The 22,433-nt window shown below is 55.8% G+C and overlaps 10 protein-coding genes across 10 annotated transcripts; 3 read left to right on the top strand and 7 right to left on the bottom strand.

Moving 5' to 3' along the window:
* Positions 1 to 285: 285 nt before the first annotated feature.
* CCMA1212_000714 (Transcription initiation factor IIE subunit beta) lies at positions 286 to 1,185 on the top strand (the record flags this gene model as incomplete). Its single annotated transcript, XM_073698173.1, has 1 exon — positions 286 to 1,185. One exon carries the CDS (start codon positions 286 to 288, stop codon positions 1,183 to 1,185), a length of 900 nt encoding a protein of 299 aa, XP_073563309.1.
* Positions 1,186 to 1,286: 101 nt separating this feature from the next.
* On the bottom strand, positions 1,287 to 1,691 carry CCMA1212_000715 (uncharacterized protein; the record flags this gene model as incomplete). The annotated part of the gene is made up of 1 exon (XM_073698174.1): positions 1,287 to 1,691. One exon carries the CDS (start codon positions 1,689 to 1,691, stop codon positions 1,287 to 1,289), a length of 405 nt encoding a protein of 134 aa, XP_073563310.1.
* Positions 1,692 to 1,972: 281 nt separating this feature from the next.
* CCMA1212_000716 (uncharacterized protein) lies at positions 1,973 to 3,067 on the bottom strand (the record flags this gene model as incomplete). Its single annotated transcript, XM_073698175.1, has 2 exons — positions 1,973 to 2,466; positions 2,656 to 3,067. The coding sequence occupies 2 exons, from the start codon at positions 3,065 to 3,067 to the stop codon at positions 1,973 to 1,975; spliced, it is 906 nt and encodes a 301-aa protein (XP_073563311.1).
* Positions 3,068 to 4,406: 1,339 nt separating this feature from the next.
* Positions 4,407 to 4,784, top strand: CCMA1212_000717 (uncharacterized protein; the record flags this gene model as incomplete). The annotated part of the gene is made up of 1 exon (XM_073698176.1): positions 4,407 to 4,784. A coding segment is annotated over one exon (378 nt), but the record flags the coding sequence as incomplete, so codon positions are not given.
* Positions 4,785 to 5,189: 405 nt separating this feature from the next.
* Positions 5,190 to 6,700, bottom strand: CCMA1212_000718 (Zinc finger protein with KRAB and SCAN domains 3; the record flags this gene model as incomplete). Its single annotated transcript, XM_073698177.1, has 3 exons — positions 6,207 to 6,700; positions 6,008 to 6,147; positions 5,190 to 5,915 (listed from the first exon to the last, which is right to left on the bottom strand). Exons 1-3 carry the CDS (start codon positions 6,685 to 6,687, stop codon positions 5,190 to 5,192), a joined length of 1,347 nt encoding a protein of 448 aa, XP_073563313.1. The 5' UTR covers positions 6,688 to 6,700.
* A 2,157-nt stretch (positions 6,701 to 8,857) lies between these two features.
* Positions 8,858 to 9,250, top strand: CCMA1212_000719 (uncharacterized protein; the record flags this gene model as incomplete). The annotated part of the gene is made up of 1 exon (XM_073698178.1): positions 8,858 to 9,250. The coding sequence occupies one exon, from the start codon at positions 8,858 to 8,860 to the stop codon at positions 9,248 to 9,250; it is 393 nt and encodes a 130-aa protein (XP_073563314.1).
* Positions 9,251 to 11,094: 1,844 nt separating this feature from the next.
* CCMA1212_000720 (uncharacterized protein) lies at positions 11,095 to 11,259 on the bottom strand (the record flags this gene model as incomplete). The annotated part of the gene is made up of 1 exon (XM_073698179.1): positions 11,095 to 11,259. One exon carries the CDS (start codon positions 11,257 to 11,259, stop codon positions 11,095 to 11,097), a length of 165 nt encoding a protein of 54 aa, XP_073563999.1.
* A 3,451-nt stretch (positions 11,260 to 14,710) lies between these two features.
* On the bottom strand, positions 14,711 to 14,998 carry CCMA1212_000721 (uncharacterized protein; the record flags this gene model as incomplete). The annotated part of the gene is made up of 1 exon (XM_073698180.1): positions 14,711 to 14,998. The coding sequence occupies one exon, from the start codon at positions 14,996 to 14,998 to the stop codon at positions 14,711 to 14,713; it is 288 nt and encodes a 95-aa protein (XP_073563998.1).
* A 1,959-nt stretch (positions 14,999 to 16,957) lies between these two features.
* CCMA1212_000722 (Protein lsb5) lies at positions 16,958 to 18,447 on the bottom strand (the record flags this gene model as incomplete). The annotated part of the gene is made up of 3 exons (XM_073698181.1): positions 16,958 to 17,244; positions 17,323 to 17,479; positions 17,551 to 18,447. Coding segments are annotated over 3 exons (1,341 nt in total), but the record flags the coding sequence as incomplete, so codon positions are not given.
* A 1,199-nt stretch (positions 18,448 to 19,646) lies between these two features.
* CCMA1212_000723 (Manganese transporter SMF1) lies at positions 19,647 to 21,506 on the bottom strand (the record flags this gene model as incomplete). The annotated part of the gene is made up of 3 exons (XM_073698182.1): positions 19,647 to 20,777; positions 20,841 to 21,079; positions 21,179 to 21,506. The coding sequence occupies 3 exons, from the start codon at positions 21,504 to 21,506 to the stop codon at positions 19,647 to 19,649; spliced, it is 1,698 nt and encodes a 565-aa protein (XP_073564000.1).
* Positions 21,507 to 22,433: the final 927 nt, after the last annotated feature.

The following is a 22,433-nucleotide window of genomic DNA, read 5'->3' on the forward strand; positions in this document are numbered from 1 at the left end:
TGCGATAAGCCGGCCGGAGAAAAAGATTATTCAAGCCACACCAGACCTTGTCAGTTGGAATGCGCCACAAGTGTGACCAGCGCATCAGCCTCGTTTCGCTTCCTCAGACAGCATGGATTGAACTTTGCTTCAAACTTACTTTGAACCGTCCTTCACCTTTTCCTCCCCATCCTCCTCCCACCATCGCCCCCCCCCTCTCTCTCTTTCTTTCTCCTCCGTCTCCCGCTCTATTTCTCTCTCCTCTACGATATCGCTACCGCTGCTAGGCCAAATCACCCGCCCACCATGTCGTCGTATCTAGAGAAGCAGTCGTCGGTCTTTCGAGGCAGTCTCGCCTCGGCCGCGTCCAAGCTGTCCAACCCGTCGAGCATCAAAGCCGCGGCGTCTCTCGCTCCGCCATCGCCATCGCCATCCGCCGCGTCCGACAGCAACACGCCGACGGCCAAGAGGAAGCGCGATGCGGCGCCCGACGTGCCGTTTTCGCAGCCGCAGCTGACGGGCTACGGCGCCGAGGTCAAGACGCAGATGACGTTTGCCGTCGAGTACCTGAAGAAGAAGGGCGACGCCAAGACGATCCAGGACATCATCGACCACCTGAGCCTGAGGAACTACACGGAGGAGCACAAGAAGGAGCTGACGGAGGGGCTGCGGCGGCACCCGCGGGTGGAGTGGAGGCCGGACCCGAGCCTGAGCGAGCAGACGTGGAAGACGGGCACGTACAAGCACCGGCCCATCATCCCGGGGGTCAAGGACGCGACGTCGCTGCTGGCGTACCTGCAGCGCAAGACGGACGCCTCGGGGGTGTCGGTCAAGGACCTCAAGGACGGCTGGCCCGACTGCGAGGACACGCTGGCGAAGCTGGAGCGGGAGCACAAGGTGCTGGTGGTGCGCACCAAGAAGGACAACTTCCCGCGCTACGTCTGGGCCGACGACCCGTCGCTGCACCACAAGGTAGAACCCGAGTTCCAGGCCATGTGGCGCCGCGTGCAGCTGCCCAGCCTCGACGACATGCACCGCAAGCTGGTGAGCGTCGGGCAGAAGCCGACGAGCGACGACCCGCGCAAGGCCGTGGCGGCGGCGGCCAAGCCCAAGCAGCAGAAGAAGAGGGCGGGCAAGCGCATCGGCAAGGCGACCAACACGCACATGACGCACCTGCTCAACGACTACAGCGGCATGAGGCGGTGATGGACCGACGAGGGAGACGGCGTGAACCGTTTAGTCATGGACCCGCAAGGACTGAATCACGGAGATTACCCTCGACGTCTTTTCCCTTTTCTTTTCTCTTGTCAACCTTGATATTCGATTCGGGGAATTACGACCACCCAACGGAACAGAAGAGAGAAAGAGAGAGAGAGAGAGACACACACACACAAAACACACACATTGGCTTCGTACGTATTAGGTTGGGCAGGACGGCAAGGTACTAGAATTGGCGTTTGGGGAGTTTTGCAAGGCGTTTTGATACAGCCAAGGACAAGAAGAGACAACAAAAAAACGCCGACAGGGATCGACAGCTGTCCAGGATGGGGTGCTTCTTCTTTTTCTTCTTCTTCTTCTTCTTCTTCTTCTTCTTCTTCTTCTTCTTCTTCTTCTTCTTCTTCTTCTTCTTCCACGATAGAGTCAGTGGGGTTACAGATAATGTCTTTTTGTTTTGTCCACGCTTTGGAACGAGATAGGAATTGATTGGACATTTCCAGTGCCAACGGCTCTTGAAACCACATTCACTGACCGTGAGAGAGGGTGAAGCTTGAATGAATAGGAACATATGGTTTGAGCAACTGCTCGGATATCCAAGATATAATGATGCGAATGCGCCGCCAACCCCATCACCCATGCTATGATTGCTTTCCAGCTCCCAGACATCCGGATGCGCCGTAACAAGCAAGAGATGCCCCCAAGTCAAGACCGTTCACCCACCTCAACATGGCAAGTCCAACACAATAAGAGCAACAGAAACAAGAACAGAAAAAAACTAGAGAACCTCGCCCGCCAACCGAATCTTATCAAACAACCCCTCAAACACACTCCCCTCCTGATACCCCCCAACCTTATACCTCCCCTGCACAACCACGCACGGAACAGCCTCCACCCCAATCACCCCCCTCGCCTCCTCCGCCACCTCGTCCACCCTCCTCCCCGCCTCATCATCCTCCAACCCCCTTCTCACATCCTCCTCCCGCATCCCCGCCGCCTTCCTCCCCACGGCCACCAGCCACGCCTCGTCGCTCAGGTCCCGCCCGTCCTCAAAGTGTCCCTGGAAGAGCATCTCGACGACGCGCGACTGGGCGGCGGGGCCCAGCTTGGCGAGGGCCAAGGCGATGAGGCGGTGCGCGGGACGGCTGCTGCCCGTGAGGCCGCGGATGGAAAATGCAATGTCGTGTTTGGAGGCGGCGACGTGGATCCGGGAGAGGAAGGTTGGGTTGAGGGTGTTGAGGCGTTCGTATATGGAGCGTTTGTCGACGTTGTCTGTATATATATATATATATATTTTCATATGCTCAGCTCAGCATTGCACTCGTGATGAAGACGAAGCAGAGTCGGACGGGGTTTAGAAAGTTGAATATGGCACATATTTTTGTATACAAAGGGAGAGAAAGATGATGTCTGATGAAGGATGATGGGGCGGTATAAGAAAGAGGAGGGTGTGGAACTCACGCTTCCCCATGGCCGGCGCAATGTAATACGGCTTCCAGGTCACCTCGAACCGCACGTCCGGGTGTTCCTCCGCGTACCGCTTCGTCAGGGCGTCCAGGCTGTGCTTTTCGATGAAGCACCACGGGCACAGCAGGTCGGCGTAGATTTCGAGGCGGATCACGCCCCGGGCCGGCGGCGCCAGTTCTTCGGCCGGCTTGTTGCGGCGCATCGCTTCCGTCGCCGGCGCTGTTGCTGCTTCTGTTGTTGACGTTGAGGATCTTTTGCTGCTGCTGGTGGTGGTGCTGACGGAGGTGGTTGCAGTGCTTGCTGAGGGAAGAGGCTGGCGCTGCTGCTGGTCATCGCTGCGGTAGTGGTGATGGTGTTGTTGTTGTTGTGACGGCAGGCCGATGAGCGGCGACGCTGCTGCGCTCATGGTTGCTTGTCGCCGGAATGCAATACAAGCAATGGACACAAAAGTACAAAGTAGAGAAAGAGCTTCGGTTTGCGACAGACGGTAGATGGGGTAATAGAGTCGTGAAGCAAACACAAAAATAAAAGGAAGAATGGAAGTGTAAAGAAGGGGAAGCAAAAGCGCAAATGATTAAAAAAAAAAAAAAAAAAAAAAAAAAAAAAAAAAGACAAAACGATATTAGAATGTAGTTTTAGACGGAGTAAAATGGCAATCTTGCAGAGCAATTAGAAATCCAAGCCGAACTCCCCGGCCTCGCGCGCAGGAGGAATTTATGGACTTTAAATGCGAGAGATCTTATTCAAAACAAGTTGCAGGTTTCTCAAGATCGCGGGCCTCGGGCAGGCAATCCGCGTTGGCGATCTCTTGTTTCCTGGATTTTTTTTTCCACCCATTCTTCTTGTTCGTCGTCGTTTGGCCCAAGTTTCTTCTTTTCTATCCTGTCGCAGCTTGAAAGAATTGGGAATTACTGATTTGATGTGATATCATTCCCCCCATACGATATGTAATCTTTTCCGGGCCGTGCTTGCTCTGAACCGCGGGATGCGCTAAGCTCAAGGCCGGGGGTCGCTTGACAAGGGACATACATACATGCATGCTCTATGATGTACAAAAGGGACATGCGCTCTTCTAGTATACGTCGAGACATAGGTACATATTCTTGCTACATCTATTGTTTATATATTGTTAAATTTACCACAGGTTGAAAGTAGACGACCAAAGACCATGTAACTCTCCTGAGGAGAATCACAGACTTTGGACCGTCTCCCACGGCCTGAATACTAATCCCATCCACCGTCTCTCCCCCCAGATTACTCATCGTGATCGCCCCCACTTGTCCCGATGCGGTCCTTAGGGAATGGAGACCCCTTGGCCCATGATAGACACTGAAAGGAAAAGGCGACGGTGTGGCAAAATCATCAAATTGAGTTGATTCACAGGAGATGATAGGGAAATGGCTGATCAGATACAAATCTTTTCGTCTTGAACTTCTTGTCATGCCACAGCCCATACCTTGAGGTATATACTCATCGATTAGCACTATCCTGATACATAACCACCACTATGAATGAAACAACACTGGAAGACCATCATCCCCAAGTATCAACTTCGTCTCCCCTCCGCCACTCAACCCCCCCCGGTAACACATCGTCGACAAACCTGCGTATACAACGTTTAAGCACCTAAAACTCCCCGTCCCCCCCCCTCCAGTAGCTACAATCGCTGTCATCACAAGTACATACGTCCCGCTCTCCTCACTGACATCATTCCCTGCGCAACGGATTGGTTCCTTCTGGAGCCGCCTCCCTCGACGACTAATCAACAATTCCAACAGAGCAGCCCTTCTTTTGCTACATTTCCCCTGAAAAGGTACAACCTAGGTATCATCACTTCGCCTTTTCGCCGCTCCATCTCACAACTGCTCAGTCCTGTCATCACCCATCGCAAGCTCAAACTGAGGTCACCACAACACGACATCATCACGCTCGTACGCATATCAAAGGTCATATCCGTATGTGTATCCGTTCCATTTTCTCGCGAGAGGTGCGCTTCGAGCGCCCTGGTCTATGTAATGTGCCAAAAAGTCAAGGAAAATGCGTCATTGAAGAGTGGTGGACAGCTCCCCGCCGTCTATGTCTTGTTCCGATTCCAGCCCATCTTCTATGCCGACCAAAAATAGGCGGGCAAGCAAACAAACTAGGCGCCATTCCGCCCTCCCTGTAACTCCAGTCTGTGTCCTCCCCTGCCGCCCTGTGCGTCGTGTCAATGAGAAACGCTCAGTCCATGGTCGTCAAGTTTCCGGTCCGCCAGTCTATCGCCCAAGTCTATATGAAGAGAATAAGAGGAAATGAAGAGAAACATGAGGAAAATGAAGTTCAATGCAAACATGAAAGGGGGGCGCCGCAAGCCTGCTATACAGAAAGCCATACTCTGCGCTGCCAAACCTGGGAGAATAAATCGTATGCGTGGTGGGTGTCGATGTATAAGAAAAGTGTACACTGTGGGCAATGCGTGCCGCCATGTCGAGGTCGTCATGGCAGAACGGAAAAGCAAATTCCCCATCTACCCATAGCAGCTAGGCTACCTAAGCCATATGGACCAGACCAGGCTCTGCGCTCTGCGGTCGTCGCATCTGCTGAGGTGCGCCATAGTACATCTGGCTCATGGAGGGATTGGGAGGATAGCCATCAGGGTCGGGGTAAACGTAGCTGCCACCATTGTGGGATGGCGAATGGGTGTGGGGGGATTGCCAGCCAACCTGGCCCATATGAGGGCTGCCGCCTGCGCTTCCGGATCCCGCCGGATGCTGCTCCAAGTTGGGCTCCAACGTGGGCGGAGGGCCGTAGCCGGTAGGGTGCGACGTCGGTCGGATGCCGGTGTTATAGCTCGCGGCCGACGTGGTCGAAGTAGGGCTACCCACACGGAGGTGAGGGGGCAGCGTACCGCTCTGCGTGATGTACTGCTGGAAGTCGGCCGCGTGCCGGGGGATGCCGTTGGAGCCGGAGAGGTCGAGACCAGGAGACATGATGCCGTGCTGGCCGGGTGACGGGGTCGTCAGCGGGGAGCCATGGCTAGACATGTGGTCGCCGTCGGAGCGAGCTTGGCTTCCGTTCTTGGCCCTGGAAGCTGCAAGTGCCGCTGCGGTGGCCGCCGCCGCCTCCTCGATCGTGCCCGTGTGGTGGTTCTGATGTCGGGTCAGGGTAGTACGTCGCGTGAACGTCTTCTGGCAATCGGCGTAGGGGCATTTGTAGGGGCGCTTGCCCGAGTGCGTCCTCCGATGCCGAGCCAAAGAGCTGCTGTCACTAAACGGCTGCAAGATGACGCATTAGCTTTAGTTTTCGCTTTAGGTGGGAGGATGAGAGAAAGGACAGCCGCATGGCGCAATGCCGGTGACTGGCTTACCTTGGCGCACGTCTCGCAGTGATGCGGCTTCTCGCCCGTGTGCACTCTCTGGTGAACGGTCAGGGCAGATCGTTGGATGAACTGCTTGTTGCACTTGGGATAGTCGCAGACATGGGGCCTGACGCCTGTGTGGATACGCTCTGTGGGTGACCTCAGTTAGAAGGGTGCTCAAAGCTCAGGACCTCGACATCAAACTCACCGTGGCGGGCAAGGTCGCTTCTCCGAGCGAAGCCCTTACCGCACGTGCTGCAAGGATACGCCTTGACCGGGGCCTGCGGCTGTTGCGGCTGCTGCTGCTGCTGCTGCTGCTGCTGCTGCTGTGGCGGCTGTTGAGGAATGTGGTGCATGGCCATGCTTGGCACACTGCCCATGCCTGACATGTCGGCGAAGCCACCCATTTGCATCGCGTTGTGCATGGAATTCGGAATCTGCATAGGGGCCTGCATGGCCGTCGGCGAGGGGTAGGCGCGAGACATGCTGTGGGCGGAGTAGGAAGAATGTTCAGACATGTGAGGGGATCCTGATCGGTCCATCGACGGCTCATGCTTGACGAGCCCAAGGTGGTGATGCTGGTGTTGGTGGTGGTCGTGCATGCCTCCGCCGAGCCCGTGTGTCATGGCGCCGCCCTTGTTGTTCAGCATGTTCGTAATGTCCATAACCTCGGGCGATGCAGAAGACATGACGGTATTCGGCCTTGCGGACGAAGAGAGGGTGTGAGGTAACATCATCTGGGCAAGTGTGAGAGGGCGACCTCTGAGCGCTTGTGTAAGTTGCTATCGAGTTACAGTCAGTCATGGCTCAACGTGCGAAGAGTATCCGCGTATATGATTGACATGATTCATCCAAGCCATCAGTCGTCGGCGATGTGAAGTCACCACGGGAGCTCATCCTGCCGCCGTAGGAGTTAAGCCTCCCATGAGCTTGGGCCACCCACCAACAGCACCAGCCGACGTCTGATCAAACCGGAAGACACGAGCCGGAGAATAAAGAATCTAGACATACCTTTCGAGATCCGATGACAAGATACGGGGAAAGTCAGGGTTGCCAGAATGGAGGCGCAATCCTTCTTTCTTCTTCGTTCCACCGCTCTCGAGCTGTCGTCTCCGACTTGGAATCGCTGAGGCAGGCGTCTTTGGTACGGGCCACGATTTGTAGATCGCGCTAACTGCTGAACCAACTGCACTCGAATATATCCGTCGATAGAGCGAGTCCTGACGTTGCAATAACTCGCCACCGCGGGGCAGCCTCGGGGGATTTTGTATGCTGGCAGGCGAGAGGGCAATATAAGCACGCGACACTCGGTAGGGCCAGAGCGCAAGCTGATGGAGGATATCGGGCGAAGGAGAAACGAGATCCGGCACGTTTCTTTTTGGTCGTAAGGAGCTTGTCGCATGCGAGACGGAAAGCCCGACGTGTCCGCAGATGAAGAGACGATTAGGTTTGACGCCCAAGAACCAAACCAAGTGGAGGAAGAAAAGGAGCCTGCGTCCGATGCAGCGATGCAGAGATGCAGTCGAGTCAGCCTACAGAGCGGAAGCAACAAGCTGCTGGCGGGAGAGGATGATGATAAAGCCGGACCGGGGCGTGACTGTCCAACGGGCGCTTCGTCGAGGGTGCCGGGTGGTCGAGGCTGGGTCCTATTCGGTCAGCCGCGTCGCGGGACAGTGGGCTGATTCAAGGTGGAGGGCGCGCGATGTGGCGGGCAACGGAAGGGAGGAGGACCAGGAAAAGGGAAGGGAAACGGGGAAAGGAAGACGTCAGGCAAAGCAGAGTCTTGAAGCACAAAAACAGCGGCCGAGCCGTCGTGGGGATGAGGTGGGTAAGTAGAGGGAAGAAGGGTGGGAAGCCGGCTTGCAAGTCGGTGCCAAACTGCGGTCTTCCAAACAGCAAGTCGAGTGCTTCTGGAACTGGCAAACGACGTAACTTTTTTTAGGGGCCCAAGCCTTTATGACAGGCCTCGCTGGCTGAGTGCAGGGCAGGCCGGCAGGGGTGTGGGCTTGACGGGGCAAGGGCCTTGTCGACAGAAGATGGAAGATGGAACAGAAAAATCTCCTGGACCGGCTCACCCTTGCGCCACGCCAGAGACTGGGGCCATCCCAAGCAAGCAAACAGGGGGGGTTTGTGCGGATGTACGAGCACGGCTGATGTCTTTGGTGGTTTGTAGTCAAGGGAAGCAAGATAGAACAGGGCCGGACAGGCAGAGGTAAGGTAGAAGGAGGATGTTGGGCGGGACGGGATAGGACAGGGCAGGGCAGGGCAGGACATGATCGGATAGGACAGCATGGCGGAGGCGGTAATACTCACTGCGTGATCTCGTGCGGCTCTCGAGGATGCTCTGTGCTTCACCTGCAGTCTGCCTGCTTGGTATCAAAGCAGAGCAGTGGAAGCCAAAATCCAGATTGCGTCGAGCTCTGTGCGTCACCTCTCAGGAATGCAAGCTGTTTGGAGCTGCGATGTCTGCCTGTTCGCAATCTCAAGTCGCACGTCGTTTCGCGGCAAGGCTGAGGCAGATGCAGAAGTGCTGTCGTCGTTGGAACGTTCAACTGGCGAATGAACAACCGAAACGGAATGATCGCAAAGAGGTCCCGGGGCCTCCAGATGGTCGAGGAGGAAGGTTAAAGAAGCCGGCCGCCAAGTCTAATATAGCCAGACGAAGCCGCAAGTCGAGCCCTACCGATGCCGCTATATTCGTGCCTGGCCGCCTTGATTCGCGGAGGGGGACAAGAGGAGGGGGGGAGGAGGGGGGCGTGTGATGAGGAAGAAAATAGTCCGGCCTCTGGCTGCGAAAGGAGTTGGTTCAGCATACATGCAGCATCGCGATCATGAGAGCTTCACGAGAGGTGAAAAAAAATGAGAGAGAAGAAAGCGGGTTGGTGGTCGGGTGGACATCAGCTGGCGGGAGGCGGCGTCGTCCTGGCCATTTTTCTAGCGGTGCTCCAGGGCGGCCCAGGTACCGGCGCGCGTCGGGCAGGTAGCGGGTACCTGACGCCTGTGCGCGGCCAAGGCACCAGCGACGTACTGAGTACCGAGGTTCTGCGCCGGGGACCTGAAGGAAGCGCAAAAGTCTCCCTCCACAGTGTCCCGATGGCAGCCAAGCTAACATTCAAAGGCCAGCGAGAGAACGATCACCTCGACTTCAATTCATTCATGGCGGTCGGTGGAGAGCTGCCGGGGTGCAGGTTAGCGCAGGCTGGCACGGCGCTAGAGGGGCCATTTTGCAGCAAGGGTGCGAGCATCAATTGATGATGCCTTTTTTGGGCAGACACGAGAGCCGATGGCCCAGACGGTGGCGGGTACATGCGGTGTGGAGGGTTGTTGTGGTGTTGTTAATGACGGGCTCTGCTGCTATTCTGAGTGCATTCTCTAGCAAATCATTGTTTAGTGCCTCAAAGACAATAAGTCGGTTGGTAAGTAAGTAGGTGCTGTATAGTATTAGGCAGTTTCAGGGCCAAATGCAGACACGCGCCGCATCAATCGATGCCATCATGCCCGCTCGCTGGCTTTGCCAAACTGAGGCGATCCAGGAACCGTGGGCGCGTGCACAACACTTCGTGCTTCATGGCCAACTTACGTACCAGACCACATTTACAATCCCGTAGCGCGCAGGTGTTCCGGACCATCTCGATGCACGGTGATATACAACGTACTGTACGACAGAAGCCGTCAAAGGGGCCCGACTGGCTGGCTTATGCCAGATTGATGGCAACAACCCATGGCCGGAGCAGCGGGCGGCATGCAGGGCATCATCATCTCAGACAGCCCGCGAGCCGTTGCTGGCAAGAGTCCACTGCCCGCCAGCGCATGTGCGTCCCGTTTGATTCGAGGCCCGAGTACGGCATCTCTCGGTGCATGCGATCGGAGCGCAAACAGAAGGCGGGTCTTGATCCTGCATTCTTCATGACAATGTATTGATGGTAACGCGACCTGTACCTGTACACAACACACAATCCGCAGTCGTTCGAAAGAGTAAGCATACCGCGGCCTCGTTGCTAGGTACTTACCTTATTCTCCCCGACTGGCACTAAGTAGCTCAAAGGATTGGCAGTGATCTTGTGGATGAGCATCTTGGTGCCACATCCGCAGCCCACCGGGCACGGCGTGTCCGGTTCTTGCTTGGGCCCGCCAGGGCATGCTTACCCGTCAGAAACCTATTTGTTTGTTGCTGTTTCCTGCTTTCTGCCCCCCCGTCTATAACATCCTTAGCTGTGATGCACTATGACTGAGCCGGACACGTGACGTTTCAGGGCGTCAGATCGAGGCGAGCAAACATTGAGTGATCAGTATCCGTCTATTTGCTCTCTTGGCACATTGCAACGGCTTCGAACCACCTGTGAAAGAGACTCGATGATGCGCGTTCGAAAGACGGAATGCATGTACAGGTACATGCAGCCGTGGCCACCGCCAGAACTGTACATGTCGTGTCGGGCCTCCTCAAACGGATCCCCTTCCCCCCAACAGCTGCCAGGGGTCGGCTCGTGCGTTATCCATCCATAGGTACCTGTACAATACGTGCAATATTCCCCGGCCGAGCACCACCAGGCCCTCGATGCGACAGCCGAGACAGAACCCGTCTTTCCTGGGGCGTGCCAACGGGCGGTTTGCAGACACCATCCAAAGGGCTGAGAATGGCCATGGCGGCACGGAAAAATCGTCGCAGTTGAGCTGCTTGATGAAGATTTTGATGCAACTCGTTGGTAACAATGGACGGCAGCGATCCTTGATCGGCCTTGTCGAGTCAAAGTGTACAGATTGCGTCTCTCCCCTTTGTCCGTCCTCGACGTCACCAAGCACCGCCGACAAAGCCACCCCCTTTGATGGGGAGAGAGCGGGATCGCCTAGTCAGGTCGTGAACCGCTTTGGCTTCCGCTGTTAGACACTCAGCACAAATTGCGGCAAAGGCATATGCAGCGCCGAGGATGTGCATGTATTCTCATGCACATGCAGCACTTCATTTCCCCCAGGCCTGCATGGCGGTCGATCAATAGCGCAAATCCAGAGGGTCTCGGCCAGTTGGGAAAAGCAGTTCGCAGCCAACGGACGCACATGCTAGACGACGCCTCTGCGGTCTAGCGAACCCATGTACGTTTTCATTTGTGTTTTTTTTTTTTTTTTTCATCTCTCAGGCATGCAATTGTCACTAGGCTGGTCGGGCCTAACAATAGCGACAGCACACGTGTGGAAATGATGTAATTCAGATTGACGCCTGTTAGCCGCGATGAGGTTGGAAATAAGAGGTGGTACGTGCTAGACATGTCGCCGCCAGCCAGACTCCAGTACCGAGTACATGCTCCTGATGGCCCAGTACACTCACGAAAAGATTGTTCGAGAGCTAAGTCGCATGTTATTTATGGGACGCTCGAGACAATTCGGAGGAAATCGCGGCTGCTGGATGATAGAGGCCAGACGTCCTCTAATACCTGGTATCGACCTGAGATTGGCCAGGGATGCGCCGTTGCTGCCATGAGGACTGGTCCCGTACAGGCCGCACCGAGGAGAGCAGGTCAACATGATGCGTTCAAGCGGCGACGGTGAGGACACGGAAGCAATTCGGTAGTAGTAATAGTATGCCATTCGAGCCTGTTGGACGAGCGGTTAGGTCATGCTACCGTTACCAGCCAGAGGCGCAGCACCACCGAGCGACGCACCGTATGGAGGTAATAGTGATACCTATGCCTGCGGCATCTCTTTCGGGCCAAATGGTATCACGATGGCCAAAGGGAAGCCGGAAATGAGGGTTACCACCTCATCTCACGATTCCGGCTGGGTTGCGGCAAGGCAATGCTCCTCCAGCCCATCGTTGATCCTTCTGGCGCTCACGCGATGCAATGGGCGCTGCACGCTACGGCCCAGCGCACGTTTCACCTGTGCCGCCATGGCGGTTAGCATATGGAATCGATCACATCTCATCCTAAATGAGATAAGATGGAGCGGCCCGCGCGTGCGAACAAGTGCGTGGCCACTGTGTAATATACAAGCTCAGCTCCCGGATCGCCAGAACAGGATACCTGGACCCAGATGTCCCGCCAGGTGGAGGACGGTGACCACGCTGGCAGCCTCGGCGCCACTATGCCTCGGCCGCGTCGACAGCAACATGAGTGCTGTCTGTTGGAGCAGGCTGCTCGTGGGTAGGTATGTTACGGCGGCGCCCAAGGCCGCGAAAGAAAACCGACCGACTGGCTGACCGACTGCTAGCGCCCCTTCTCAAGTTGTTCGAGGTTCGAGTTCTTGCAGAGCAAACATCTGATCTGCAGGCGACAGACAGATGCTGTTGGGACGTCACCCGTCGTGACAATAGCGACAGGAGAAACGGGTCACGCCTCCAGGCAACGGTGAGACAGCCAGAGAATGACCGCTCTCCCGCAAGGCCTTGCATGGCACTCCACCCACCGTCATTAGCCCTCCTCAGCCAACGAACGGCTCGAGAAACACAAACGTCGTTTCCTGGCCCTTCTCTCCGTGGTCGCCGCTGCGAGCCAGGGGGGACGCTGAACAGAGAGCCGCTTCGTTGTGGCAGTCTGTGCATCTGGTTGGCTGCGTGGAGAGGCCGATGGCCAATGCATCCTTGCGGAAATTGCTCTAGCCATACGTGGCAGGATTCTGGAATTTCTCTCGGCTGTCTCCTCGACGCTGGCTCCACCGCCGTGGATCAGTCCATGCCCCATCCATGCCACCAGCGACTAGGGATGATGCCAAGTTGCGACAAGGCTTCGTCCAGCCCCATGCCATCTCCCACATCCCCTTGCTCCCCGTCCCCTAACTCACTCCAGCTTTCCATCCGCACTAGCAGCGCACAAGGACGGAGCTGTTACGGAGCAGGACGGAGAACCACCTCCAGGTACGAGTACTTTGTACAGTATATGCACAACCGTGCTTTGAGCTGCTCCGGCATTCTTCTCAGTGTTCCAGAAGATTTGAGCCCCGACCGTCGTGCTTCGGACTTGTCTGGCTGACGGACCCTAGCGATGGGTAACATGGCGTGTGGAAGCAGGTGGTAGTATTGGGTACAACCGTCCTCCACCACCCCTTGCTGTCAATGCCGGCGAGCGCTCGAGTATGATCACCATGATCGGCTACTGGCTTCCGTGATCCGTCGAGGGCATTGCATTGCTAGCCCGCAGCGCAACGGCGACCAACTCGCAATGACACTCCGTCGGCGCTTTCAACCTGGCAGAGCTTCGCAGCTGGCGGTTTGTCCAAATGAGGCTTCTTGTATTACTGCAATTTAACCAGATCGGACTTGGTAACGTCAGCAATTCAGCTCTCGACCCGTCAATGATGTAACGAGGCAGCACATCCATACGTACATGGGGCTGCAGTACGAGACATCGCCTGAGTGCGAGCAACTCGAAATGAGCACAAATGGTGAAGGGGCTCAAAGCGTGTGTGTCAATGCGGGCAAATCATTCAGCTGGCCACAACCCCTCACGAGATACCTTAGTAGAGCCGTGGGGAAGGAGTGCTGCACTGGTGACTGCCACTTTGACGGTTCATGGGCATGGTCACCTGAACAGCGCGTGACCAACAGGATCGATGTGCAGGTGCCGCAAGTCTCACCAGTCGGAACGTTTTGAGACCTTCACTCTCGCCTCCTCGACGCAGCCAATCAAACCGGTATCCGAACCGTCATTCAACTGTCCATTTACGGCATCCAGCAGCTGGACGAATACGAGGATGAATCCAATGGACTGCAGCTCGCGTCCGAACTGCATCTCTGCCTTGCTCCGAACGCCTGCAGCTCTCTCCGTATCTAATACATGTCAGATTGAAACGAGCCTGTCCTGCGCCGCACATACAACCTTGTAGTCAAGATGCATGGCGCTCTGAAAGTGGCTGGTGGCATGCATGCAAGGAATCCGCCGTCTGGATCTTGAAACGAGGCAGATGAAACAAACGGCCGGCCATCACGCCAACCCCAGTCACTACATAGCGGCGAGACCGGGATATGCCGTTGATTACAACGCCAGCTGAAGCCTCGCAGCATTGCAGAGCTTCGACAGGCCAGGGCAGCGGTAGCGATTGTGGCATCCAAGAAACGTTGATGCTTGGCCAGACCATGATTCCAAGAATAGGATTATTCCGATATTCGCCTTGTCAGGCATGCATGGCAAACATGCAAGAGGGACGAAACCCTCAATGGTAGAAATGCCCACCCAGCGCCACCAACAACATCGAACCCGATCATCAAAGTGAGTGTTGGCTGCATATCGAAACGCGAGCTAGTGCTAACCTCCACCTGCCAGGACATAAGTCGCCGTGCATGGACAACTTCTTATTTTTCCTTTTTTCCCTTTTCTTCTTAGCGCACAGTGATATTCTAAGAGCAAGCTGGGGCAACACATCGGAATCATAAAGTCTGACAATGGCCTAGGCTGGACACAGCGACCAGCTGTTACTATTGTCAGTGGGATCCCAATACGGACGGCTGATGACGGCGTACTCCGGTCGTTTCTCGGCTTGCAGCCAGAGCATGCAGGCGGGATCCTCACCACCCACTCATCAGAGAGCTGCTTTGGTCGCTTAATGAAACATGAAGCCGAGCCTGCCCCATGAAGACTCGCAGGAATTGACAGAGTCACGAAAGGAGAGATCGGCTGCTTGTGCACGAGATGAGAGATGAGGCAGAGGGCGCCGTTGAACGCCTCAACTACAGCACTCGTGCGTCAAGCATCCAGCGCCTCGGAACCCAATGAGATGCTGACTACGTTACCATCCTTGCAGCTTCCTGCTCGGGCTTATCCTTGGCCAACACAGGAGGCCAGCTCTGGGTGCCGGCAACTCCGTGCAGCACCCCACGCCCTCCGAAAGCGTCAGAAAGGGGACACTCCGATGCCGACTTGCTGAGGGAAGCACACGACACCATGCGGCAGCATCAGGCGCCTTGTTCGCCGGCAACCGTTGTGTCTCACAGAGCCCATCTGGCACCTGGATATCTGTAACGAAGGAGGATGGATATAACGTGCCGAAGAAGGTTGAAGATTGCCACGAGCTCATGGCAATTGCTTGATCCCTTCTCTGTCCTGAGCTTCCTTCACCCGTCCGGGGAGGCGGCGGCCAAAGCCGTCCTTGACTTACGTGCGCCCATTTTCGGCCGTACTTGACAAAATTCATGCGTTCTGCGTTTTCAGTCTCAGGGGCATACACCCAGCAGACCGATTCTCCTGAGGCCCGGCCTGCGAGTTCTTCTACCTATTGAAAGAACCTGATACGCTGGAGGGTCTCTCCTGATTCCAGCATTCCCCGTGACCAAAATAATGGCAAAGCTTGATTGTTTGCCACTGAAACATTGCATTTAATATGCAGCTGGCGCTATCTTGACTGTGGAGGCCACCTCCAATGGCTGCCTAGGACATCTTCGAGTCGATTGATTGTCTGCTTGCTCCGAAGCCATACATACTACACATCCTGATATATCGTGACGCTTGCCACCCCTGTGCCTTGGAGTGTTGAGACTGCCACCAGGCAAAACGACGTGGCTTGCTTCGGACAAGTACGGGGTAATAATGTGTGACATTTCCAAAAATAAACCCAAAGAGCGATGATTCGGTGTGGGTAGCGCCTTGTCCTCGCCACAAGGAGACTATCAATCCATCTGGCTCTCGCCTTGGCTTTGCTGAACGTTTTGCAATGCCGTCGAGGCAACACCGTCGGCCGACGTAAACGCCGGAATGTGAATTCTAGGGGGACGCCTTAACCTTAGACCGCCCATTGACGAGGAATGTCTCTGGCAACAAGAACGAGACTTAAGGAAAACGTGGAGAGGGAGATTCTCACACTCGCGCGAGAATAGCTTCCGTGCAAAGTCTCCGAGCAACAACGAATGGCGTCTTTCTGGTGTATGTGGTTATCATTGACTGAGGCGTGTGCTGTTGGTTGTTTGTCTGACTTTTCAGTTTGGCGAATGGGGGAGAGGCGCGCACCTTGAGGGTCTGATCTTGTTGTCCTCCACTTGTTTGACTATCTCTATACGTGGGGGAGAGGGTGTGTGAGTAAAGTAAAGAGAAGAGCAGAGGTACTTTGTATTTGTGAGATGACCCTGTCGAGATGTGGTTCCGCTCTCTCTGTCGCTCTCTGAATAGCGTCAATACTGTTTTTTTTTTTTCTTCCGTGTTTTATCAAATGATGTGACGTTCATCGAATGATGTGACGTTAAAAGTTTGGCGTGAGTGAAATGAGCTTTCTGAGGGCATGATTACGGGGGGCTATTCTCCTCTGTTCTTGATGGAGATGGAACGTGAGGGTTATCAGAAAGGGCTGTGGAAACGGGAGGTCTAGAAGTGAAATAACAACAAGGGCAAGTTCATACAAAAGAAGAAACACTCGGTGTAAGAGTCCATTTTCCATGAGTGAAGTATCGTCCAGTGGCTACAACGTAGGTCCAAGTGATGACTGGCATCTTTTCGTTCCGGGAGCCTCCTCGCACACGGAACACCCCAATGTCCACCAAGAAGAGCAGCGGTGCAGACAAGGCAGAAAGAAAGAACTGCGCATCGTGACATGTCAAACTTGGACATGCTGGCGACGGACGAGCATGGCCCTGGGACACTTGTGCCAGCGGAGATCGAAACGTCTAAAGACTTTAAGTCACAAATGTTAGTTTGGAAGGTAGTAGGATGGGCTTTTTTTTCGATGTCAAAAAGTCGGGGGAACGACAGCTCTTTGATACGAAGATATTTCTCGGCGCGGGTGCAGGTCACAATGTGCAATAGATGTCATGGCCACATGGATCGTTAGATTTGTCCGCTTCACATCTCCGAGGTATCCATCTTATAACAACATCCCCCCTCCAAGACAAAGATAATCAAGCATAAGGGACAAAATATGAGAAGAAGTGATATCCAAAAGAGTAAGGTAGGCAATGTGAAACAACAGATGAAAAGGAGATGTACACGCCATTCGCGCGCAAAAGAACAGACAAGCAGATATAAATCTTCTCAGACAACGCATGCTCCCTCACTCAACTATGTTCCTATCCGCAAACGGATTGTCATCGTCGTCATCCTCCTCGTCGGACAAGTACGAGCCCGTTCTGGCCTGCGCGCTCGGCCGCGGATTCGACGGCAGCGGCGGCGGTATCGGGGGCGCCGAAAACGCGGGCTTGGACGCCGGCCGGGGCGGCGGGGTGCCCTTCGGGGACGAGGTGAGGCTCAGGCCGGCGATGTCGGGGTGCTCGGTCCGGGTCGGGGATGTGGCGGTGGCCTCTCGCGCGGCCAGTTCTTCCTTGCCCTTGATAGCGGCCACTGTGAAGAGAGATTAACCTCACTTCGAAAATGCGGACAAGAGGAGGTGGGAGAGGAGACAAGGGGGGGGGGCCTTACTTCGGTATAGGTGGGCTTGCTCTGCGAGTTCGTCGTCGGAGTCGCTGTCGGCGTCGACGGACTGGTCGAGCTGCTCAAAGGTCATGAGTGCGTGGACCAGCTCGTCGTTGGCGTGGAGCAATGGACCTAGCCACTGCTCGTGATCGACGTGATGAATCTTTACCCCTCAGGTCAGTCTTTTTTTTTTCTTCAACGACCATCAGAGGGACATGAGTCTGAAGGACTTACAAAGCGCAACACCTTCCTGCGAAGAATCTTGCACGACTCGAACCTCTCCACCGCCAGGCTGTTGTCGGAAATGCGCTCCTTTTCGCGGTTGATCGTCTGCAGCACGTTGAGCAGATTCGTTGCCGCCAGCGAAGACTCTGCGATGACTGACTTCATCTGCTCCTTTTCAGCCTCCAGGTTGAACGGCTTCCGCTTGCTCTTGGCCTTGCTGCTGCGCTTCTTCTTGTCGGAGCTCGAGCTTCCTCCGAAGATGGAACCACTGCCGCTGCCGGACAGAGACAAAGAAGAGGCTTGCTGATGCTTGAACGAGTCGACCATGGACGACCCGCGGCTGTGCGACGAGCGACCGTGCGATGTGGACGACGACGGGCCGGCGGCAGGCGGAGACGGGGACTTGGGCGAAGCCGGCTCATCGTCTTCCTCGTCGCCAAAGGGGTTCTCCGTCTCCTTGAGGACGCGCGACCTCTCCTGCGTGACGGTGACCTTTCGCTTCGGCAGCTCCTTGTGCAGCCGCGCGATCCTCTCGAGGCCGGGCTTGTTCCCGTACTGCGACCAGCTGCTGAAGAGCTCGCGGCACTTTTTGCGCACCTCGGGGTCCGACAGGTCGGAGGTGCCGCAGACGCGCAGGCGCTCGAGCAGGGGCTCGTCGGCAAAGGTGCGCGTGAAGCGCGGGCCGGCGTTCTGGATCAGGCCGTCGAGCAGGACGAGGGCGCGGATCTGGCGGTGGACGTTGCCGTACTTGAGCTTCTTGCGGATGGCGCGCGCGGCCTCGGTCGGGCCCGAGGCCTGGATCGTGATGACCTCGACCAGGTCGGGGATGCCGCTGAGGTCGTCTTCGTCGTAGGCTTCGGAGGTGAGGGTCTCGATGGTGACCGTGACGGCCGAGTAGGGCTTCTTCTGCAGGCTTGTTTAGATTGTTGTGACTTCGCATAGACGCCGGAGAGGCATTGGAGGGGGGCGTACTTGTTGGAACATTGTTGGATAGAGGCGAGGCTGGGCTGAGCGTTGCCAGGGTCTGTGGTGTGTATTAGCCAAGCCGCGATGCTCTTGACTTTGAAGCTGCCCCGCGATAGTCCCCCAGAATGAATGCTTCTCGAGGCCTTTCGCTCGTCGTACTTGTATAGAGCTCGAGGAAATGAGTTGCCGAGTTTCCTTTGTCCCTGTACAACAACTCTCCAGCCGATATGTCAAATCAGTACCCAAGAAGCGCCACTTCGTCGCCCCCAGCTGAGCTCAATACAGCTCTCAGCTCTCTCCAGCCAGAAAAAAAGTGTCGGGCGTTGGCCTGATCCTCAGCCCTGCTTTGTTGTCGTTTTCCCGCGTGACCGTTTCCTCGGCAAGTTTTCACCGCCCCCTTTTTCTCTTCAGAACAATACGATTGACATTGAACTGGGGACGACGACGATCACCTCGATTTTCTGCGGGCTTTATTTAGCTGGGCAAAACGAGCATAGCAGCTGGGGGGGGATGTTCTCCTTTGGCCTGTTGATTTTAAAACGCGGGGCTGGAGGTTGGATTCGAGGTGGGCGCTTTTGCGGTGGGGGGGGGAAATAGCAGAGTGACGTCGCTTTTTGATGCTTGGGCTTGGGCTTGGATGGGGTTTGCTTTTATTTCCCTTGTCGACCGTTTGTATTTTGCCGTGCCTTGCCTTTTGATTTCATTTGTCGAATTTTATTGTTTTAGAAGCTGTAATGATTGATGCGATGTTTTCCTTGGACCGGCCGATTGTCCCGACATAAACATGAAGGCTGTGGAGTGTGTTCTATCGATTGCAGTCCAAGTCGCTGCGATACCGGCGGTGATGCGTGATGGCTTCATAACGGCACGGGCTGTCATTATCACATGGAAGATGGGACGCTGGCATCGACTACTTCATTACAAAGAACTGATAAAGAGGAATATATCTAGTTACCTATATACACGGGTACTGCTGCTCTGGTATTTCCAAGGTATCGCCCATGCAGCACCCACAGCCACGCTCGTCTATATCTAGCAGAACCGAGGTCTAATTCTAGTCCCTGCAGTGTAGCGCCATGCAGCATGCCTTTGACGATAAAAGGGCCAAACAAAAGGTCAAGAAAACGAGAACCAAAACATCATGCATTGCCCAGTCCCAACAGCACCAGGTTTGCAACATTCATCACCGCAATGAGCAGCCAGACAAGGGCGCTGATGATGATGAGCACCCAGCCGTTGGACATGTCTGTGCCCGAATCACCGGCTGGCTGGCCGTCTTCCCTCGACTCGACGTGGAGCCGCGCTCCGCCGGGCTGCACCCTCATGTATCTGCTCCGGGCGGTAAAGTAGATGAGCGGGAACGTGACAAAGGGCAGCACGGTGCTGAGCACGACCTGCGAGGCGTTGAGGGCGGTGTCGAGCCCCTTTTGCCCGACGGCGCCGGCGATGATGATGGACGGGGTGATGCTGATGGAGCGCGTGATGAGGCGGCGCAGCCAGGGCTTCATCTTCCACCGCAGGGCGCCCTCGCTGACCATCTGGCCGGCAATGGTGCACACGATGCCCGCGGAGACGCCCGAGAGCAGCAGGGCCAGGGCGAAGATGGTGCCGGCGCCGGACGAGATGCTCCTCGAGAGCAGCTTGTGGATGCCAAAGATGTCGGTGTCGAGGGCGTCCGGGTTGCCGTAGAGCGAGGCGCCGGCGACGATGAGGATGGACGAGTTGACAAAGAGGGCAAAGGTGAAGAGCGACAGCGCCAGCTCGGTGATGGAGTACTTGAGGCAGTGCCGGATGGCCGCGAGAGAGGGGACGTAGACGACCTTATCGTAGCTGCCGTCGACGGTGGACGAGGCCGCCGACGTGGGCTGCCGCTCCGGGGGCATGAGGCCGTGCTTCTCGTCGTAGTCGCGGAGCCGGGGCTTGACGATGCCGGACCCGAGGTAGAGGCTGTGCGGCATGACGGTGGCGCCGAGGATGCCGCAGGCCTGGTAGAGGCCGTTGGACTGGACGATGGCGCTGGAGGGGATGTAGCCCTTGAAGACCTCGCCGACGCTCGTGTGCTTGATGAGCGAGAGCTGGATGCAGAAGCAGATGACGACGCCGAGGACCAGCAGCAGGACGAAGAACTCGAAGACGCGGAGGCCCTTCATGGAGCCGTCGGGGCGGTAGAAGACGAGGATGGCCATGACGTCGAGGATGGAGAGGGCGCAGCCGGCGACGAGGGGCAGCTTGGGGATGAGGAGGTTGAGCGCAATGGCCGTGCCAATAACCTGCAACAAATGGGTCAATGCATGATGCTCAGCTAGGTATACGGAACAGATGAGGAGGCATACCTCGGCAATATCAGTGGCGATAATGGCAACTTCGGCCAGCACGTAGAGAAAGTAATTGAGCCATCGCGGCAGATAGGCGCGGCACGCCGATGCCAGGTCCAGCCCCGTGACGGTGCCCAGCTGGATGGCCAGGCTCTGGAGGAGGATGGCGAAGAGGTTGCTGAGCAGGACGACGAAGAGGAGCTTGAAGCGGTACGATGACCCTGCGGCGATGTCGGTAGAGTAGTTGCCGGGATCGACTGCGTGAGAGGAGGTAGAGTCAGCCAGCGAGTTTCAACGCCTTGTGTCTTCATGTTCTCTTTGTAGTCTTCATTCGCTCATTCATTCGTGAAACTTACTGTAGGCAACAGACACCATGAAGCCGGGTCCGACAAACTTGCCAAACGTCATGAGCACATGCCTCAGCCTCGCCAGCACCGCCTTTGGCCTCATCCCCCTTGCGCCGCGCCCGCTGGACGTGGTCATGACCGAAGTCGCATCACCGCCGCGGCCGCCATCGCCATCGCCCGGCGCCAGCAGCATGCCGGCTGCGACCTGTGCGTCCTGGACCCTGCTGTCGGCGGTCTTTCTGAAGGGATTCATTCGCGGCGATGGCGAAGATGTCTGGCGGATGGCCGAGTCGTCTGCGACAACGGCGCCCTCGTGCTCGGGTGTCATCCTGTCCATTTTGGCTCCCCTTGTGAGATTGACCGTGGGTGGTGAAGTCGTCCAGTCTTACGGCCGTCCTGATGACGGACCCTCCCCCCTTTTTCTCTTCGCTGCCGCCACCGTCCACGGATAACGAGTGATACGGGATCGTTGTGTGGGATAATAGATGTTGTGATCAATGTGGAATGAGGATATTCGAGTAATTGAACCTGGTCAACGAACGGCCAGGCCTCTCAGCTCTTTGACCCCCCTCCCTCTCTTTTCAGGCAAACAAAAGGCTTTAACGACCTTGGTTCCTTCCACCCGTCACCCCAAGTAATAAAACAAAACAACAGTAACGGATCGCGCAGCTCGCAGAACAGCGTTGCAGCATAACCTCAATCAAAAAGATCAGAAGCCCAAGTTTGGGAGTTCGAAACCAGATGCGAGAATCACGAGTCAAGGGCGACAGAATTCCGGAATCGACTTGGCTCTTATTTCTGGATGAGCCACAGGACGGGTCGCCTCTATAAAGTGGGGGCCTTGTCGTTCTTTTTTTGAGCGGGTTTGGATGACTGGCGCTTTTGATCGTTCTCGGGACTCAGAACAAGCTGCGCCGGAAGGGGTTCTGATTCTCTGTAGGCTTCTATTTCCTTTATGGTGATACTTAGAAGAAGATTGTTAGAAGAAATAAATTGTGTTGTGGGATGAAGCTGTTTTGTTTCTAGAAGAGCATGGACGTATACGAATTAATACCAGGGGAGTTCTCTCCAGCTACTAGCCGGAAACAAGGAGCCTCCACGCGTGATTGATTCGATAACTGTTACGGCATCGGGTGGCCAAGCCCCCAGGCCCGACTCTGCCCGGGAGGACGTGCCTCCGGTCTCACTGGCGTGCAAAAGCGCGGGACAGATTAAAACGAGGCTGAGCTGATGATCCACTGTAGGTAGACAAGCTCGAGAATGA

The sequence above is a fragment of the Trichoderma ghanense genome (assembly GCF_004382785.1).
Source record: "Trichoderma ghanense strain CCMA-1212 chromosome Unknown scaffold_0, whole genome shotgun sequence".
Classification (NCBI taxonomy): domain Eukaryota; kingdom Fungi; phylum Ascomycota; class Sordariomycetes; order Hypocreales; family Hypocreaceae; genus Trichoderma; species Trichoderma ghanense.